This window comes from Pinus tabuliformis, chromosome 1_2 (assembly GCF_031772625.1).
Source record: "Pinus tabuliformis cultivar Carrire ecotype Pingquan chromosome 1_2, CPIR1, whole genome shotgun sequence".
Taxonomy (NCBI): domain Eukaryota; kingdom Viridiplantae; phylum Streptophyta; class Pinopsida; order Pinales; family Pinaceae; genus Pinus; species Pinus tabuliformis.
Window position 1 is genome coordinate 263,230,201 of NC_142298.1, and position 21,990 is coordinate 263,252,190.

General features: G+C 38.5%; 1 protein-coding gene across 5 annotated transcripts in view; it reads left to right on the forward strand.

Moving 5' to 3' along the window:
* LOC149205360 (uncharacterized) overlaps positions 1-21,990 on the forward strand; it is a 226,766-nt gene that overhangs the window by 185,012 nt on the left and 19,764 nt on the right. For 3 of the 5 annotated variants that reach the window (XM_089393451.1, XM_089393448.1, XM_089393452.1), the window contains 3 exons: positions 9,853-9,917; positions 10,032-10,130; positions 12,051-12,153. In XM_089393451.1, coding sequence (XP_089249577.1) covers positions 9,853-9,917; positions 10,032-10,130; positions 12,051-12,153 — 267 coding nt within the window. The remainder of the gene's footprint in view (positions 1-9,852; positions 9,918-10,031; positions 10,131-12,050; positions 12,154-21,990) is intronic. The other 2 variants (XM_089393450.1, XM_089393449.1) reach the window with 2 other exon arrangements.

The window sequence follows — 21,990 nt, forward strand, 5'->3', positions numbered from 1 at the left end:
CCTCTTTTCGAGAGGACCAAGATTGATATAAAGATCATCTCATTTGGACAAGCAGAAGTATGATTTTGAATTTATGCCCACTCATGTACAATTTGTTCAGGTTGGCCACATCATCATGTAGGCTCATGAAGCCCAATAGACATGACTTTTCACCCTCATCGACTTGTATAAATACAAGTGTCCCTCCACCTCATTTGGCATCTTCATCACTCACACATTCTCTCTCCTCTCATTGGTTCATACAACATTGGGCACTCTTCTCTCTCACATGTGTGGATCAAGGAGGATGAAATTTCAGACTGAATTACAAGGTCGAAAATCACTGGAAATTTTGCAGTTTGACCAAGTTGACTTTGACATTCCAAGGAGAAGTTGACTTCGATCTTTTGGGTGATTATCTATTTGGGCAAGCCACATTTTTGGGCACATAATCGAGGGAATCTGGGTAGTTTGATCAATGCTGATTTCAGGGTTGACTGCAGTTTGAGCGCAGAAAATTACAACAATTTTCTCTCCTTTGACCAAGCTGTTTAAAGGATAATTTATTGCTGTTTTGGCCAACATTGACTCTCTGGTTTGGGCTAAAGTTTGACTGCAATTGATTGCAGAAATTAATAGGGTTGTTTTGACTTTGAATTAGGCAAGTCAATTTGACTTTTGTACTCTCTCTGCTGAACATTTGATATAATAATAAGAAGATTCGATCAAAGGGTTTTCCCCACATTAGGGTTTTTCCCTGGCATCCACTAAATATGGTGTCCTCTTGTCTTGTCTTGTCTTTTTCATTTTGTTTCATGTCCTATTTGCTTTTATTGTCGATGTGATTATTATGATTGCTATTGGAAATTGGAAATTGTTATTGGGCTGCTAAGGAACATTGAAGTAAATCGTGCTAAGCATAGAACATACCATTGTTAACTAAAATTAACATCTCCACCCTTCGAAACACAACACTGTGATTCCACCCAATGCAGGGATTCCAAAACCCACAGTAAATTCAACATACAACAGGGAAACATCCAGAATTCCTCCAAGAATTTTCTAGGATGAATTCCTCCACTCCAGTCCTTTGGGATATCTTGAGAAATACCATCTCCACCCTCCAGGCCATCGAGGACTCAAGAGGCAATCATTTCCTCACCTGGTGATTTCTTCTAGCTCCTTTTCCAAACAAAAACTTCATTCCTTTCTGCTGTTTAGTCTCTCATGGTATTCAAATTTCTGTCCCCTTGTGTTGCTGCCTCTGTGTTCTTCTCTCTTCTTTTTCTATTTTTTCTTTTCCTTTTTCTCTTGTTGTTCCCATCTTTTCCAACAATTTGATTTTCCTCTTCTTGACTTTTCAAATTCCTAATTTGAATTTTATGTACGTTAATATTATTTCCAGCAAATAATCACCCCATCCCTCTAGAATCTGTGTCCCGTTATTCAGCCCATTTATCCTTTTAATCATAATGTTTACATACTTAATATATGTTAATTTGGGGTTGTCAAAAACCCTCCCCCCTTGGGGGAACACCGTTCTTGGTGTTCTTATTCGATATGTAATGCCAAAACATGCTTTAAAGCAAACACACACATACTGTTTATGGAGCTTTATAAACAAAAATCTCTATGGTATTTACAATTATATACATTTGCTTCAACCAACAAAGAAAGAAGGATATGCTGCCCTTAGTGAGTCACCCATTTCCCAAGTTGCTTCTTCGGGCCCAAAGTGCTTCTATTGCACTTTAACTTGCTCTATTGTTTGATTCTGGAGCATGAAGCTCCTCTTGTCTAGAATGCAAAGTGATTCTGGTTGGAATTCTCCCTTTGATTCCACTTGTAGCACAGACCAATCAATGCCATGATTAGAATCTTGTACATATATTTTAAGCAAAGAAACATGGAAAACATCATGAGTTTTCACTAATGGAGGTAGGGCTAGCCTATGGCCACTAGTCTTGTTACCCACCACCAGTGGGTGACACCCATAAGAGAGCTTTTCTCCTAGATTTGACTTTAGCCGACAATCATCAATCCCTTACAACCACTAGATAGCTTGATGTGCCACCATTCTCTGCCACCTGAGCCAACCATTATGTGCCCTCGCCCATCTATTATGATCGTATGTTAGAAGGTGGGCCTTCCAACCCTGAAGGTATGGATTTTCATTATGCAATTGGGTGTTTGTGCTTGCTTATCTTGGACACATTTGGACATGGATTATTGGGGGGATTTAGTAGAAAGAATGGGCTTTGTCTATACTCTTGTTCCCTTGTCCCAACTCAGTGATTAATGTTGTATCGTAGTCCCATGGGATCTCCTCTATTTGCTACTAGCTTTAGGAGTGGCAATACATTGGAAGTCTCGATTTTGGTTGCGTGGTCTCGCTTCCCGACACCATATACATCACTCTCCTCCGCCCATTATAACCCCTTTTCACACTTTTCCCAACCAGGTACACATTTGTCCATTTGGTCCACAATGAGTTAGCCTCCCCCATGCCCTTGTCCAGACTTTGGGTTGGGCGTGGAACAATGCCCCAGAGGTTTATGCAACTAAAAGGAAAGTTAAAAGCATAATTTGACCACTTACAACAGGAAATGTACCATAAATTTAATGCCCTAAATTACATTTAAATCAGACAATTCCAAAAAAAATATACCTAGACTTTGCAATTTACTCAAACATTTAATTTAATTAGAATTTAACAATTTAAATGCAGAAAATACCTGGATATCTATTTGAAGGTGTTTCTGGTATGTTGTTGCTCCCGCTCCTGCTACCAAACCAACCGTTTCCTCCCAGCCTATCTAAGATCAACCTATCTGGTTTCCAGATCCAGAGGACTTCGATATCAAAGTCTTTTGGCCTTCGTGCCCAAAACTCCAAGAACATAGGCTTAATTTTACAAATTTCTCAAAACTCAGGCTCATTCCTCAGATTTAACAACTTTCCTTCCCATGTTTGTCTCCTCGTATTCATCCTTTCCCCCTCATACAGAATCTTGTTTTGCCTCCAGACGGTGACCCATTGTCTGAGGTTCCTCTAGCGAAGGGATAAGGTGATAAGATTTAGCGGAAGTCTGTGCAGGGAACCACCACCTGCGTTAATGGTTGACAACAAACCCCTTTTAATAGAAAATATACATCTTCTTGTATTCATTGTCTTTGTTATAACTCCTTGTGATTTTATATTATGATCTCTTTTGATTGCATAATATATATATATATATATATATATATATATATATATATATATATATATATATATATATATTATGGATTCTTTTAAGTTTGTATAGTTTGTATACTAAGTCACCTGACACGGGGATTCGAGATTCGTAGGATACGGGGATTCGAGAGTCGGATTCAGACATGTTGACCCCCCGGAACAGGACACGTAGGATTCGCTATATATTAGTTTACTATATATATATATATTAAAAATTAGATATTTCTTACACAAATTCTCATTAATGATACAAATTCTTTGATTTAAAACATAGATCATCTAGATGTTAGTTTTACTGTTTACAAAGTAAGTTAGTAACATTATAACAATTAGCATGCATAGTACATACAAAATTCAAATACATGTCACATAAAATGATAAATCATGATTCATAAATGAAAGACAACTTACAGTGACACGATAGTAAGATAAAGACACTGACAACTATAGTTTTCTCATTAAGTCATCAAATCAAAATGTGTTACATAGGTACAATGGCAATGCCACAATGGCAAATAGAAATAGAAAATATAAAACAACTACATGTATACAAGCCTCAAGGAAATAGGTAGCCCATGACTGATGAGTCAACAATCCTCGTAGTCATCATCAAAATCAGCATCAATATCCTCATCATCATGGTCGCCATTGCTCTCCTCTAAATCCTCCTCCTCCCCTGTATCCATAGTCGCCTCTGAATCTGCTAGTGTGAAGGATGACCCCTCGAAAATATCACCATCATCAAATCTAAAAGGCTCTAGCACTGGATCATTGAGATCCATGTTGGCCAATGCCAACTCAACACTGCTGTCCAGACGCATACCATTAGGAAAGACATCCCACATCTTTGTCTTTCCCCTCAACCACTCTTCCCTCTGCCTGTAAATAAGACGAAGGTTGGTGTGCACATACACCATTGTCTCTGCCCTGGACTGCTCAAGCCTGCTCTTCTTCACACTATACAAATTCCCATATGTGCTCCAATTCCTCTCGCAACAAGAGGATGAAGTCACCTGAGAGAGGAGCCTCATGGCTAACTGTTGAAGAGGAGGGCTTGTTGCCCCATGATTTGCCCACCAAGAATAGGGCTTCTTAGCCCCCCTGTCTCTAATCACATCATATCCTGCAAATCGACCAGTGCCAGTGGAAAACTTTGCAAAGGCATCCTCCACCTCATCAAGGGATGCTCTATCCTGGAAAACTCGCCTGAATGCATCTTTCCTCCCCTGTGAGATTTCACCATCCATGTGAGGAGGGAATCTGCGGGAAGGTCCACCATTCAACCACTCATGGCTGTAGTATTTTGGGTTTAATGAGTGAGCCAAACAATGTGAAGGTGTGCAATTCTTGTCCCTTGTGCTGACAAGAATATCCTGTATAGTACCACAGAAGGCCTCTGGTGATGTTTCATACTCAGGGCACTCCCTCTGTAGAATAATGCTCCTCACAGACTCAATCATGGAATCCCATCCCTCATAAACCTCTCCTAGGATGGGTTTGTCTGTATCTGTAAATCGAAGCAAAGAAATGATAGGGTCCATGATCTGAATAATTAGATCTACCCTCTCCCACCAAGCATCATCTAGCACTGTGTCCTTCACTCTTTTAGAGGCTACTTGATCTTTATTTCTCCAAAAATACCAATACTCAGAAATAACCATGGCCCCAAGAGCGGTCTTGACCTCCCTCAACCTCTTCAACATCATGAATGAAGAGGCAAACCATGTATCAACAATCTTCAACAATGATAGATTGTTGTATTCCTTGTAGATAGTGAGGGCATTTGTATGATTTTGCACAAAGTTATGGATATGTCGTGCATCCTCAATAGTGTTACCAATCCAAAGCACATCAGAAGCAATGGATTTCAGTGCTAAGTTCAATGAATGGACAATGCAAGGTGTCCAAAACACTTATGGATATTTATCTTCCACAATCATGCCAACAACCTTGCAAACAGGTGCATTATCTGTAATGATTTGCACATAAGAATCAACACCTACATCTTCAATGACTTTAACAAATAACTCACCCATAAATTGCGTATCCTTGTATTCTGCAAGTGTATCCACTGCTTTCAAGAAAACTGGACCATTCAAGGAAGACACCATGAAGTTGATGATTGGGTGTCGTGCTGGATCTGTCCATCCATTAGAAACAATGCTAACCCCAGATGTTGGCCATGATGCTTTAATAGGCTCAAGCATTTTTTGCACCTCTTTTTTTGCCTTCGTCAACAATGTGGTTGCTTCTCTGAACCAAGAGGCACGTACCATGATGGAGACCCGTGAGTTAGAGCTCGACACATCTCAATAAATAGAGGTGAGCATGCAACATTAAATGATATGAAGTTTTGATAGAAAAAGAAGGCAATGGTGAGATCAAGCTCTTTTTGTTTCTCTTTTTGAAAAATCTTGTCCATTGGACCAAGTGTAAATACTCTTTTTTTTGCTGCTTGTCCCCCAATAAAACTCTCAAATGGAAATTTGGTGGTGCCTTTCCTCAAAAATGGAAGGGGGTCTTTATTCTTGGTTTTTCTTGATTTTGCAACCACATTTTCCATACCAACAGTGAACTCCTTTTCCATTTCTTTCCTCTTTTGTAAAGGAACAGCTTTGCAAGCTCCAATTCCACATCCTGGTAAAGCCAACAAATGGGCTTTCACTCAGTAATATGTGCTTTTGAAAGGAATGTAGCAAAAGTTGCATCTCCATTGCACATTGCCTCCTCCCTTCCCCTTGGTGCTTGTCCCATCCTCTCTTGTGACATATTTCCACAAGGGATATTTCTCAATGCTGTCCCTAGGTCCTCCTCTTCCCTCAACCTTACTTGCAACAGACTCTGATGATATTGGGGGAGGAGGGGCATCTCCAATGGAGACATTCTTCCCCTTCCTTTGCCCCCTAATTGCTGCCTTTGATTGAGCCATGAATACTGTAAAAAAATAAACAAAACATGCACAAATTTGTAAAAAAAATTCATATACAAACTGATGTAATAGAAATGCAAAAAAATAGAGATGAAATGAACTTACGTGGTGCTTGAATCTCCTTGCCGAACGCTCCACACCCTTAGCTCCTTGCTCCAAACCCTTAGCTCCTTGCCCACAACTCAATGTATGCAAAATTGAAAGAGAGAAATGGTAAATGACTGAAAGGACAACACCTTTTTATGCCCGCGGTTTCACTTTTTTGGGATTCGAATCTCAAAATCAGGACACGTTGTGTCCTAATGGTACACGTACGGGATTCGTACGTGTCCCGTTAGGACACAACGTGTCCCATTCTGGGATTTGAATCCCCAACGAATCGTGTTCGATTCGTGGGATTCCGACACGCAAGGGATTTCTAGCGAATTCGGTTTCATAGTTTGTATATTAAAATTTCTTCTTTTAGTTTATATAACAATTAATTTATATTATAATTCCTTTGTATATTATATATTGTATTGCCCTTGCTATTTTGTATAATATGAATTATGTTCCATTTATTTTTGCACCATTTATATTATATTCCCTTTTTATTTTGTATAATACGCTGTCTTTCCCCTTTATTTTGTATATTTATATATATTATGATGGTGGTATATACATTAAGTACCTGACTCTATATATTTAATATTTTTGTGAGTTAGGTATTCACTTAGAACTTTCAATAAATAATTCATTTATCCTTTACTTGGCAATTTTTATAATAAGTCAAAATGTATACTAGCGCAGTGCATGCGATGCATGCATATGTAGCTATCATATGCATGCATTGTATGCATGCTAATATTCATATGCTGCCTATAATGTGAGATGGGTTGTTATAATAAAATGCAAAAGATGGCTGGGACATAAAAATTTAGCGCGTGGGCAAAAGCTAAACATGAGCTCTACCTCTTATCATTATGGCCATCACCTTAGTTCCTAGGGCCCCTATGTGTGCCCCCTGCATCATTAAGGAACCCATGATTTTTCCAACCCCTGGTGGGCGATGAATTGCCCAACTTTAAAGGGGGAATTCATTGCTTTATCATACACATCATGCTCTCATTACCTGAAGCTCTAAGCAGTTAAAAGAAATAAAAATCAATAAAAGGCAAAAGGCATATGAAGAAGGGTGGAAAGACAAAAGCCAGGGTAACTCATGTACTATGATTGCTCCATCTTACATGTATACACCCATGTGTGGGCTTCCCTCATTATACCTACCCTTGTACCATGGCATGTGGCCGGGACATAAAAATTTAGCGCGTGGCCAAAAGCCAAACATGAGCTCTACCCATTATCATTATGGCCACCACCCTAGTTCCTAGGGCCCCTATGTGTGCCCTCTGCATCATTAAGGAACCCATGATTGTTCCAACCTCTGGTGGGCGATGAATTGCCCAACTTTAAAGGGGGAATTCATTGCTTTATCATACACATCATGCTCTCATTACCTGGAGCTCCGAGCAGTTAAAAGAAATAAAAATCAATAAAAGGCAAAAGGCATATGAAGAAGGGTGGAAAGACAAAAGCCAGGGTAACTCATGTACTATGATTGCTCCCTCTTACATGTATACACCCATGTGTGGGCTTCCCTCATTATACCTACCCTTGTACCATGGCATGTGGCTTGGAGCCTTCCTGCTACCCCACTCTGTTCCACCATTATTTCACATGACACCTGCCATTAGATGGATTTACCATGGACCTGTGGGCTTCCCTCTTTGGTTAGCGGCTTTCCATAGGTCAATTACTCTTTAAAACTCGTTGGGAGTTAATCATTCCTTGACCTAACTTATCCTTGCTTGACCTAGGGTATCTTATTCCCCTTTGATTTTACAAACCCTAGGCCTTGCTTGGATCCCCTAGGTCTCTCTCTTGTGGTCCCATTCTTTGAATGATCACTATCTTACAAAACCCTAAGAGAGGTCCTCTTATCCCCTTAGGAAGCCTTGATCTAGGTATATCCCTTGCATTGAGTATCCCTTTCCTCCTAGGTCTAGGCCTCCTCCTCATAAGTCTTTCTTAGAGAGCCCTTATCTTGCTTTTGAAGCTATCAAGCGATTATTTGAGCCTCTCCTCTAAATGGGCTTTGGAAATCACACCATACCTAGGCATTGATCCTGTCATTCTAGTTAATCAGACACTATACACAAGTTTTATCTTGGAGTGCTATCAGCCCAAATTTCAATGTATATATTCGCTTGTGTACGCATTCATGGACGTCCATACCACATTCACTTCAACAACTGGATGACACATTCACCTGAGTTTCTTCCCAAGGCGTTTCATTCCAGTTCCTCAGCACTCTTTCAATCCAAGTACAATGTAATGTACAATTTTATTGATATTTGTTACGTATGCTATGATGAATAAGAAAGCTGTAAATAGGTTCTATTATGGTTTTTTCATCTGGCAAATGAACTTTCTGAAACTGTTGGTGATTGAAATGTAAGAGGGTTGGAGAACAAAAATCTGTAAAGTAAATACTCTCATAAAGAACAAGTTGCTTGTTGACGTTTTTGGAATTTTATTCTGTTTTGTTGCCAACGTGGGACTAGGGAAAAATTTAGGGGCTAAATTTCATCCATTGGCCAATTTTCTGTGTGTTCGCAAAAACAAATATTTGCCTTCATTTTTTCTAAAAATAATTTGTCAAAATTATATAGGATAAAATTATTTTGCTCTAAAAATCTGACAATTTTTTTTCTAGAAACTAAATAAAATCCTTAAAAGATGAATACTTTTACAAAATTATTGCCAGATATTTTATAGTTGGCATTTCAAAGATTAGTAATATTTGCCAAAGTTTCTACATTTTAACAGAACTATGGATTCTTAAAATTTTCCCTGCTTGGCACTCTTCATGTTTTAACAATTTATCATGTCATGCAACTTTTTATATGCTTTCTTGCTCGGTCTTACTCTTATATCTGTGCATTTAAAAATCTTTTGCATTTACAGGGAAGAATGGTAGGTGTATGGTCAGGTCCTGTAGGTGGGATTGAAAGTATTTTTCTAGATGTATGGTCAGCTTCTGTAATTGGTATTGAAAGCTTGTTTCAAATTCATGTTGGACATTGGAATGCATTTCAAGTTTCAACTTCGAATTAGTTCACACTGACTTAGAGCTTTTCCAGTGAAAGTCACTGTTACTGGATGACTTTTTAGTTTATTGATCTTTTTAGTTCCAAGGAAAACCTTGCTGGAAAACCCAAACAGTGCTTCCTCACATTGATGGATGACATCCCTAGTAAGCCTGCCAGTGTAGAGTAGTGGCCCTGGCCAAGGTGAATTTGAAGTTTGAACCAGGTCCCTGTCAGTATGGAACTAGCCAAATGCCCAGAAACATTAGCAACATCTGGTTGAGTTAACCCTCTGAGCTTGCTTATTATTCCTTTTTTTATGATTAGGTCTTTTATTACTCTTTTGAACAAATTATGCTTTGAGTAAACTGTAAAAGCAAGGGCTATGACATTAAAAAGGTAACAAATAGTAGTAAGTGCAGTTAATCCTGAAAATGCACAATAGATGTAAAATATGGGATGTTCTTATCAATGCCTATATGTGCAGAGGCATACATATGTATATGTTAAAACATGAAATAGGTCATGCCTTTTATATGTATTTTGATTTCCTTATGCTTATCTATATATGATATGCAGGTTCGCAATGTTCCCGTATCTTGTTCACCTATACCATTACTTGCCTTGGAATTTCAACCACCAAGGTCATAATTGTTATGTTATGTTTCATAGAAAGTACAACGTATTCAATTAATTTAATCTATCAAAAATATAGATATGGAAAAGAGAACTTACAATCAATTGGACTTTTGATGTAGGACAAAGGTACTTAAGTCCGTTGAAGCATCCTTAAGAGTTGATGCCATAGCTAGTGCAGGTTTTCAAATGTCTCGTTCCAAGCTTGTTAACTTGATCAGGTACCTACCATTGCACACCTTTTGGGGAGCAAGGATATTATACAAAAGCATACCATTTATGTGAGAAAGGTTAAACAACGTCAATTATTTAAACTTAAATGTGAGAGTTTCCTTCAATTTAAATATGGTGTGAGAATTTCCTTCACAAAATGTATCTCTAACAAACTTGTATCCATCTAGATTGACATATAGACAGGAAATATATCCATTATTTTGATCCATTTGTTTATATGGCATGAGCATTTCCTCCAATTTGTGAAATGTTTTATTGGATTCTAGAGGATTTGGGCTCACGATATCATACATCTATGATATCAAAATTAAAGGAGTGACTTAGTTTAAGCTTTGGATGTTTAGTTTTTTTATTATATTAAATGAGGGATACAATTAGTAGAGAAACTTTTTGACCAGTAAAGTCTATTTTGTTACTAGTACATGTGACATTCAGCACTGTAGGTAGATTTTACCATAAATTCAATGAGTCTAATGGGACTTTTTAATGATTTTGTAGCATCTTGGCAAATACCATATAAGACATTTTTTTCCTTTTCTTTTGGAATTAAATTTTTAGCAATCGATCATAAATAAATGGTTTTAAATGCACAATAAATATTTACTGATTTATTCTCATTTTGATATTTAACTTCCAATTTGTAAGTAGGAGCAAACTAGGTCAGATATCTAGGCTGGCCCACTCGGGAAAATTTCTAGCATTCAGTTAAACCTTGCTATAGTTGTCATCCCTTTAGAGCCTCTCTATAACTTGACAATGTTGCTTTTCCTTTGTGTATTTCTAAGCTTGAATGTCACAAAAGTTGTAAACAATCATTTTCTGTGAATTTGACTCAATAAATGCTTCTTGCTTGGGATAATTTATCACTCTATTTTGTTGTCCCTAGATTCTCTTGTTATATAATTTTGCTGTTAAATCTCATTTGTTCTTTGTTAAGATGTTCACAAAATCACCATTCTCTACATGGACTAGGGCTGGTTATCCTTTATGATCAGTGCTTAAAATTGATAACACAGCAGAGCGCATTAGTCTGTTCAATAAAATTACAGATGAATGGAATCATAACATTCAAACTTTCTTCCGTTTAGCTTCTCTTCATTGAGATGATGTGTGAATTAGAACTTCAAAACAGTAAATGGTAGATTTCTATAGACCCAATGACATGTCGCTTGATGTAAGCCATCAGTTTTAACTTTTAACAAACATTAGTCTGCTTTCAAAGTTGACTTGTCACTGTTAAATGTTTCTGGTCTTATATTATTAGGCAATCCTATTTAGGATCATTTCAGCTTTACTAGTCCCTAGCGTGTTTTGGAAGAAACTTGAAATTCCTACTCTAACAAATCCTAGTGTCCACACTACTTTCTTTCATAGAGTTTCTCCATGCCATATGAAAATATACAATTACATCCATATATATCCATAAGAGCTCATGCGGCCATATATGTATGCCATTAATCCTATAACTTTGCATTTTATTTGTTTGTGATCTCTAGCAGATCCTAACCTTGTTCTATGTTTCAAACCAGACTGAAACAGTTTGTTTCTTTAAGGATGTTTTTAAATTCCTGAAAATTAGATAAGACAAGAAAAACCCTTTAGGAAACTGGTGAAGGTCCACCATTGGGGGGTCCCAGACCACTCAAAGAACCGGTTCAATTACAAAAGCATGGTGCTCATGCAGGGAAATGGAAGCTCCAACCCAGTCAATATAAACTCTAACTCAAACTGTGGCAGGGGCTGAGATTGGTTTCCTGGGTTTAGGGAAGATCAAACACCTCTCGGATAGCCCAAGCCAGGGGCTATTATAGGATGAAGTGTCAGATTAGTAAAGCAGGAAGCATGGTTATTATGGAATTTCTTTTTACTGATTAGCTGTTTAAAATAATTTTTTTATTCTCTTGTAGTAGTAGTGGGGATGTTCGAGTCAATTGGAGTGAAGTAACAAAGAATGGAACTTTGCTGAAGGCTGGAGACATAATCTCTATCAAAGGAAAAGGAAGGGTACAGGTATGGATTTAGTTTTTTTTACTGATGTAAATGTTTATACCCTGTTCCCCTCTTGTTTGGTGCTTTAAGTGTTATACATTTGCATACAAGTACATTGAGAACAACATCCATTTTCAATCTTTTATCATGATAAAATGCTGTTAGTAACATGACCATTGACCATTCAAAGGTTCTCAAAGACACCTATGATATCGACATCTTGTCATTGATGTAATGATATATGTTGGTTATGAATTAAACTAGAAAGGAATTCTTTTGAAGAATGTATATATATTTATTTATTCTTTTTTAGAGAAATAAGTTCCCTTCACATGCCCACTTGTTAAGCATTTCAAGCGAGGAAGTTGGTACCTTGCTAGTGTGCCATAGACTCCTTCCCTCTTCCCTGATTTTGTAGATGGAGGATGATGTTTATCTGTAGTTGAAATACTCGTTGGTAACCTCATGAGACTTGGTGGGATTGCATCCCATGATCTCCTTGAGTTTAGTGGAAATGGTGGAACCACTCGAGCTATCCCTTGGGTCTGTATAAATTATGTCCTGGGACAAAAAGAGTTATAATAATATAACAATAGGTTTAGGAGCAAAATCCCTTCCTAAAAAGCCAAAATTTAGCATATGAGTTTGTGCCTTAATAAGAACAAAGTCAACATCTTTATGAAAAAACTAAGGTTGACTTTAACAAGAAAGTCAATTCCCGCTTAAAAAGCTTCAATTCCCCTAGGCTAAGTGGGGATGGTTCCTAATGATAAGTTGGAAAACATTGGTGTTTCATTTAAGCCAATAGCAAACAACCAAGTTGTGTTCCATAAGGATTTGCAGTTGTCCCTAATCAGCCAAGTATCTCCCATGTGTGAACCTTACCACAGAAATGGAGCCATAAAAAAAATCAAGTTCAACCTAAAACTATACCCAAAAAGTCTTGGAAAATGGGCATCTCCAAATACATGCTTAATCATTTCATCCTTGCCCTAAGGTATGCATGTTATAGTTGTAACACCAAATTTATGAAGCTTGGTCTTGACAGCCAAACCTTGGTGGAGCACCAACCATGCCCATATTTTGTGCTTGAAAGAAGAAATAGATTTCGAAATAGATCAACACCTACTCAACCAATGTGCTTCTAGATCCTTTAACCCCCACCTTTTGTTCAAGTGTGAGACAACATCAAAAGTATGACATGTACAACCATAAAGGTCCCTTTCCAATAGATGCAGAAGGGTTTTCCGCTTATCCACCTCCAATCCCCATAGAAAAGACAACCCTTGAAGTTGATATTTAAAAACACAAGTTTTAGGAATCATTCTAAATATGTCCTCGTTGATGTTTGTAGCTTGCATGGTTCTTTTGCACAAGGCTAAGTGTCTAGGCGTGCAAAAGTCGTCCAAATTTTCTTTAGGATACTTGCTTAGTTTTTGAATAAGTTGCTTTTGTGATTTAGGCTAAGTCTAACTTAGGAAAAACACATAATTAATTATGTTGGCCATTGAGCAGTTGCACTGATGGAGGAGGAGTCATGAGATGCAATAAATACTGCACCACTAGAAGAAACACCAAGAACATTTATCAAATGTTGGTTTCTAATATTTGTCCACCCATCTGATACAATGGATACCCCAGAATCCACCCACTCATGTGTAAAACGTGTCAAAGCTCTTTGAACCTTAGCTTTTTCTCTTTCTAATAACACTGTTCTAGCTTTCTCATAGTTGGGGGCCTTGTATCCTTTTGGGGCTTCATTGATGGCCTTTACCATTTCATGCCAATAGGGAGAGCGAAGCACATTGAATGGTACACCGCAAGCACAAAGAAAACGGACTATCTTTCCATCCACATCATCCCTCCCAGAAACATTAAGGAAATCCCCTATTGTTTTTCTACCTCCAGAGGTTGAAAAAGTACCATGAGGAGATGGGCAACTACCAAATTTAGAGGTTGCACTTGATTCAGAATGAGTTTTTTGTTTCTTGTTTTTTTGTTGTGCAGCCATCTCTATTTGGATGTATTTTGTTCTTTGTTCAGCTGAAATTTTTGGGCAAATTTGTACCCCCACAGAACCCTTTTTTTCATCACTGTCCAGCACCCCACAAAGATGCCTCCTCAGACGGGTATATGAACCACAATATGGTTTTCCTCCATGACAATCATGAGGGCACATCCATTTGTAAGATCCACCACCCTTTCCCCCATCAAGTTTGGTCACATAGTTCCACAAGGGTGTTGTTGTACCTTTCCCATCTTGTGCTTCAGTGTCCCCTTCAAGTTCATCCCCTTCCTCTTCAAACCCTTCCTCCTCATCATACATTGGGTCACCAAGTTCATCCCCTTCCTCTTCCCCTCTATTCCTCACCCTTGCCATCATTAAAACCAAGAGTGGAATGATACATAGAAGCCAAAAGAACACCATCTTGGAATATGGATATAGGTGGTGGACAACCTGTAAATAAAGGAGCAAGTAGAAACAATGGGAAAGAGTAGGAGAGGGAGGAGAAAAATAATTTTTTTTTTTCAAAAAAACAAGGGAGTTTGGGGTTTGAACTTACCTCTTTAGCTCTTGTAGATGAAGTCCTCCAAGCTCTTGCTCCAAGCTCCTCCTCCTTCTCCTAGCTCCTCCTTCTTCACTCCTCCAAGCTCTCCTCTCTTCTCCTCTCCTTTCCTCTCTTCTCTTCTCCTCTCCTCTCTTCTCTTCTCCAACTCTCATAAACTCAAAGTGAGAAAATGAGAAGAGAATGGGGGCTTTATTCTTTTCTAAACTCACCCTAAACTAACCCTAACCTCACCCTAACCCACCCCCTCATGCTAACTTAAGTGAACTTTTTTAAAAAATAAAAAAAAAAAACCAAGTAACATGCTGCCCGCGCGGAGGAGAGAGGAAGCGCGCTTCCGGGCCTCGTGAAGCGTGCGCTTCCGGGCCTGAAGCGTTGCGCTTCCGGAGGCCAGAAGCGCCCTCCGAAGCGCGGATCCGGGCAGCCGCTTCCAATATTCCAGGAATCGTTTTTTTTTAACGGAATCGCGCTTCATAAAATCGGAATCGCGCTTCGGGGAGAGGTTCCGGAACGCTTCCGTACGGGACGCGATTCCGGCCTCGGATCCGGGGGGGGGGGGGGCGATTCCTGCAACACTGATCTCAAGTGTCTTAGGAAATAATATTAGCCATCCATCACTTTGAAGATTAGGGTTAGGGATTTAACTCAATGAGAAATTATAAAAGCAAGGATAAGGAGAGAAGAAAACACACACAACAGTGAGTAAGCACAAGACTTGAGAGATCTCAGTGATTGGGTGGAGGAGGAGTTTTATCCAAGTGTGTCAGGTCCAAGGAAGGTGCAAGGGTGTAGCAAGGGAGATCCAGATCAACCAAGTAGATTGAGGGTGTAGGTTTTAACATCGTACAAAAATTACCTGCATACGAATTCTAAAAAAAAAATAAACAATGGCGGGAGCATAACTCATTAAAACAAATATACACAGAGATTTCCCCTGGATACATGCACAAAACCATAGGTAGGTCTGGCCACCTAATATAGGGTCCATGGAATTTTTCGCAGGGCGTTGCCCCAGACCCCGTAGAGGGGGGCTACTGCTCCCCTCAAACCCCTCGACTAGGGGGGCTGCTGACCCCCCCCCCCCCCCGTGACCCCCCTGCTGCGCCCGACGCAACGAAGGGGAGCTGGCCACCTCCTCTCTAACCCCCTGGCTTCACTACTGAGGCTAGTCGTGGAAAGAATATAACACAACCCAACAGAGAGATTGATCTAGGCTTTGACCAGCTGGATCAGATCCAAGGTATGCAGTATTTTTAAATTCCTTAGAGGGCCTTTTTCCCGAGAAGGGATCCAAAGTAGGTTTTGATATTAGATTAATGAAGAAGAATTGATTGGGAAGAATATTTGTATGTAAGAGATTGGTTATCATTTTGCTTCTGCTGAATGTTTATTTATTTAGTAGATTTGTAATATGTTAGGAATTAAGTAGCTAGCTTGTTAGGTTCAAGGAAATTTTAAAAGTCCTCATAAAGAGATTTGTTCCAATGATTCAAATTTTGATCCTGGTTAACATCCCACAATTTTTTCGAGAAAGGAAAGATCCCATGTAATGGCCCCAATTTTTGGATATCCTTGTAATATGGTTAGGGGAGATCTCTAGAGCTTGTGTCAACTAGATCATTAGAAGTAGGATTACACCATTGGTGGGCCCGAAGGGTTTGGAGGAGTTTTATGGGGTTCGAGTGGGATCACTTGCCATATTTCATCATCAAGATCAATTTCGCATGGTTTCCTCTTGGTTCTGTTGCATTCTGATGATTCCCATAAAATGGGGTTATTATCATGCATCTTTTAATTATTTACACTTAAGGTGCTATTTGGGGTTGATTACTTGGAGGAATACCTTAGTGTAATAGCTCGTTGGAATTGGGACAAGGAAATATGATGAAAAGGGGCAAATTAAGGGTTAAAAGTGACTTTAATTAGTTAATAAAAATCACTTTATTAAATAAAGAAGGGAAAAGTTCTATTATTTAGTTGGTGGAAAAAGGTAAAATAGTGGTAAAAATGGCAAATGAGTTATAAAAAGGGAAATGAGGGGGTCTCTCATTTTAGCATTTTTGCCATTTGCGAAAAAGGATTTTTGGAGAGCTCTTGGAGAAGAGTCTAGGGTTTTGCAAACTCTAAGTTTGGTTGCTAGTTTCAGTGTTGAAACCATACATCCTAGCAAGTTTAGGGAGTGAGATCACTCAAGGTTCGCCATTGTGCTTCACTAAAGAAGAAGATTTACAAAATATAATGGAGGTAACAATTTTATCAACTGATTTTATCTTCTAATATTGGATTTTGTATGAAATCTATGTAGGCTGAGAATACCCATCCAAGCTTAGTTTTGGAGCCAAGTTCATCAAATAACAATGTTCGAATCAATAAAAGAGGGTTCGAATTTTGTTGGCCATAGGGTTGAGTCTATCCATCAAAAGTTGCTGGAAAGGGTCAAATCAGTCACCCAAAGAGGGCAGAGTGGTATCTCTATTTGGACCAAGTTGTTAGTTTTTGTAGCATTAGATGGTGTTCTAGTCTCGACAATTTTTAGGGAGGCTAAGAAACACTTGAACTCCATAACCCAGAAAAGGTTTAAGAAAAATCCACCTAGAGATCCCTTAATTAAGCTAATTAATCAATAATTAAATTTTTCCTAAGTGTAACTTAGGGAAAATGATTAATTAATAGTAATTAATTGAGGAAGGTGAGATTTCTCACGGATCAACTAGGAAATAATCTTAGCTGTTGATTAAGTTTTAATCTTGGCCGTTGGAGTCCCACAATGAGATTATAAGAAGTCGATGGGTAGATGGAGGAACATACTTGAGATCGATTTCCTTGGGCAGTTTGACTTTCCAGAGAGCAACAACATTTTGTCGGAAGAGTTCGAGCCAGAGAGGGGATGCAGAGATAGAGAGGGGCAGAGACAGTGAGTCCGAAGGAAGTTTTCCAGTTCTAGAGAGTCAAAGAGATGAGGCTGAAAATTTTCTCTAGGAGGCTACGTAGAGGCAAAGCAGAGCCTCAAGTGAGCATCTCGATTTGGATGAAGAGGAAGACATTTTCAGTTTCATAGGTAGGGAATATTTTCCAGAGGGTCGGAGAAGTATTTTTCCAGTCACCAGCAGGCAGGACGACTAATTGGTAGTTGTTTCGGGCAGTGCATGTGGCTGGTAGCATTAGGGTGACGCAGAGCCTGCACATACCACTTGGACAACTAGCTTTTCAGAGGTTAGACAGTGTTGGGATTGCTCAGAGAGGGTAAAATCCCTTAGTAAAATTTTTTCAGTACTTCTCTTGGATATATTCACTAGTTTGGCAACATTTATTATACTCAGAATTTTCTCACTGCAGCTTAATAATAAAAACCCTCAGCTGCTACACCAATTTTACCACATTGGGTTTTTCCGGGGACATTTGTCCAAAAACAACGGTGTTATATTGTTGTGTGTGTGCCGATATTTTCTCACTTTCCAGTTTATCTTCCGTAGTATTTTTATTTGTGAAGATTGCAGTGTGATTGATTTGTTGTTGTGGCAACAATAAACTGTTAAATTAATTTACATTTAGAAGAATTAATTCCAGTTGCTGCAATAGAATTTCAATAGTGAAATATTCACACGAGCTCCTCTTCTTCTAACTGGATGAGTTGGGTACTTCATGTAGGTATAGTTTGTTGTGTTTGTGGGCCGCAATTTCCTGGCCAGAAGTTGAATATACAGTTGTTAAGTTTATTGTGTCTTATGAGGCCGAGTTATAATTGCAGAAAGGGGTTGAATTTCTCTAGTTCCCAGTGCTTTGTGTGGGCAGTCTTGCTAGCTGAATATTATCATTCAAGTGGGCTGACTTCCTCCTTGTTTGTTGGCTGAACATCCACTGAGAAGAGCACTGAGATTAGTCATTATTATATCAATCTTCAGTAGTCCAAGTTCTGCCTAGATTCATGAAGGTCGTGGCACATATGTTGCTAGTTTATTGGACTATTAAAGAGGTTGGGTTCGAGCTACCTTTCCGGGTTGTTTTTTGACTCATTACTATTGAGAAATCTAGGGCATCAAGGTTGGGTGATTTCTCTATTAATGATAACTACTTGTGAATGCTTTTTACTTCAATAGATTAGGATCTTCTCTTTAGTTAGATTATTATAGTGTTCTTCTTCATCAAAAAACTACCAAAGCAAAAAAAATAAAGAGACAAGAGACACAAAATATAGGCGATCAACCAGGGCCAAAACCTCTCCCACTTGAGAGGAAAACCCAAATGAATTCTTCTTCTTATAGAGACTTCAATTGATGAATACCAAGACCAAGACCCTTGACCTATTTTACCTCTCCAAGACGAAGACACCAAGCTTCTTATTTTGATCTCTATTTCTTAATAGTCAACTGTCTGCTTCTTCCTTCTGCCTCGGCTACCCTTTAAATCTTGACTTCGTTGTCTCTGCTTGAGACCTGCAACTTTTCGGCCCTAATTTAGAAACCTAGTTGCAGCACTTGGAAAGCGTTACTTTCTAAATAGTGCCCTTGACTCCTTCGCTTAGGATAGAGATTCCTTCTTGCTTGACTCGGCTTCCCTTTTGACTTGATTTTCTCCCAATTCAGTTACCCAAGATGACTGAAATGCCTCGGTCCTTTTTCCTGTAGTAGACAGTCCCACAATCTCGCACATGGATTGATTAGCCCTAAAACAGATTCAAAGAATGACTCGGCTTCTTGTTCTTTCTTCAACGCTTGGATGGAGGCTCTTCTTGTGATCTTCACACCTTTCCCTACTTCAGATTGCTTGACCGAATTGCTTATCTTCAAATGGAGGCCGAATTGCTTATCTTCTAATGGAGGCCGAATTGCCTATTTATAGTGGTTTTCCCATGAGAAATAAGCCGACTTGCTAGTTTTCTTAGGCCGACATGTCATTTGGAGTGGCATCATTATTTCATTTAAGGCTGACTTGATGGAGATACTTGAGCTTGGTCTTGGAGGGTCTCTTTGACTCTTTCAATGACTCATATATTTGCAACATGCCCAAGAAGGGTCCATCATACATGACATTTACTCAATTTGATTTTATGATCAATCCTAAGGGCTCACAATGGGAGCCATAACTAAAAATAAAATTCCTTGCTCATGAAACCCATGAGACAAACATTACAATAATAATTTTATTTTTCTTCTTTACATTAAATACATAAAATCACAATTACACATGTCATTATGAAGACCGAACCTAGTTACACTTTTCAACAATTACCTCACCCTGAAGCTGCTGTATGCACTCAGAAATTGGACTAATATCTTTGCATACATTCACAACAGGTTCCTCTGTACCTTTCAGTCATGGTGTATTATTATATCCAGTTACAAAAAGGACGTTTATGCTTAGTTCTATTGTTGAATTAATTGGTATCACTCTTCCTGAGATTGAGTTTGCTCACAAAAGAAGTAAGGGTGTGATTGTAGCAAATATTATCTCTTGGGTGCTGCCAAAGAGGTTTGTCATTTAGCATTTGTGTTGCTGGGTATTGCCCAACCATGTCTCCTTAAACTGTTTGATGAAATTACTCACTGAAAACTCATATATAACTCATAAATTTGGTGGGGAATTATAATATTCACCAAGGGTGAATCTTACATCCTACCAAGTGTGCCATTGGTGATGCACTCTATTCTACAAATCCCTCTGATAGAACAAACCTTCTTTGGCCATTCTTTTACCTGATAACATAGTCAAGAGACCAAGCTGACCTCATGAACATTGAAATGGCCAAGTAAGTGTTGATGCAAGATCCCATGCATCTTGTGGCCACTTAGATTTCCATGTGAGAAAGCTTGATATTGTCTATTAAACATTCCAAACTCTTCAAGGTAGAGCTAAAATTGAAGTGTAAAGGCTTTAGTGTTGTCATTTGTATCACAATTGAATGTGGCATCTAATACACTAAATGTGTTGAGGGTGTTGAATTTTACGACGAAATAAAAAATTCCAAAGAACTTCGATCCCCCTTGATCACTTGGTAATGTACAAATATCCCAAGATCATAGAAGTATCCCTTTCTCCCCCTTTTTCTCTCCCCAAAGAAAGCTTTGAAGTACTTTTTCCAACATTTTATTGGCTGATTGAGAAGGAAAAATACAAGAAGAGTAATAAATGTGTCATTTTGTTAGACTTATATCAATAATTGTAACATTCTTGAAAAGTAATTTCTAAATTGTCATGGATATTCCACTGGAACAGTTCATGACATTAGATTTTGTAATCTTTTGAAGTCTTTTATTATGTAGGCTTATTTCCTTAGATCTCAGATTTCTTTCGCTAGTTTATTGCTCAAATTTAAGAAAATAAATTAAATTTTGAAAAGGAAAGAACAAGCAAATAAACACATCATCCACATAAATGAATACAAGATGTATCTTGAGAAACCCAAAATGAGAGAAAACCTGGCTAGAACATGAGGCTTATGCTTTGCTCTTTTCTTCAGTTATGAGATTTAAATACAAAGAAAAGGGCACTCACTATGGAGTTTCCCATGACACTGTGGCCTGAATGGCTACTATAGAATCCACTTCCTCCTCTATTATGCTCTCAAATCCTACTCCTAGGTGCTTTTCTCAACTATGAAACAATTACAATACTAATGAATGGAAACTCACCCCCTCTTCTTAGTGGTCCATTATTTAACATACCCTGATAGCCATCTAGGGTTAGGGTTTTTGCATCCTCAACACTCAATTAGTGATAAGGTTTCAAACCTTTTAGAATCTTCTTGAAATTCCACGTGACTAGCCTTACATGTGAGTTATGGTGGTTGACATGGCGTCCACTTGGAAGTTGGTATCATGGGGTCAACAAGGTAGGTCAACTTGTAGGAGGGATAACTTCCACATACTAGCTCCAATTGAGGCAATTTTTACACTATTGGAAAATTCTCATTGTGTATAACAATGATGAAGGGTTTGAAGATTCGCTTGTAGAGTTTTGACCCCAAAAAAGTGTCATTTGATTCCTCAAAATTGCTCTTGAAGGTTCTAGAACACAAATCTCCAAACTGGGACCTAACACTAAATTTTTCTTTGCAAGCTAATTCCTCCATTTTTTCCACCTAGAAACTGTCAAGATAGAACGACAAATTATATAATGATTCATTCCAGATCATATCTCCCCATTTAAGGAGGCTTTTAGTCCCAAATGCTCTTATTGGATCAGGTGAGGAAATGCATCCTCTACCTTCTCTCTAGAGTACCATTTTTATTTTCGTTGTAGTTGTCCTTTCATTCTTATTTGCTAGAGGTCATGCTGCCCTTATCTTGTAGTT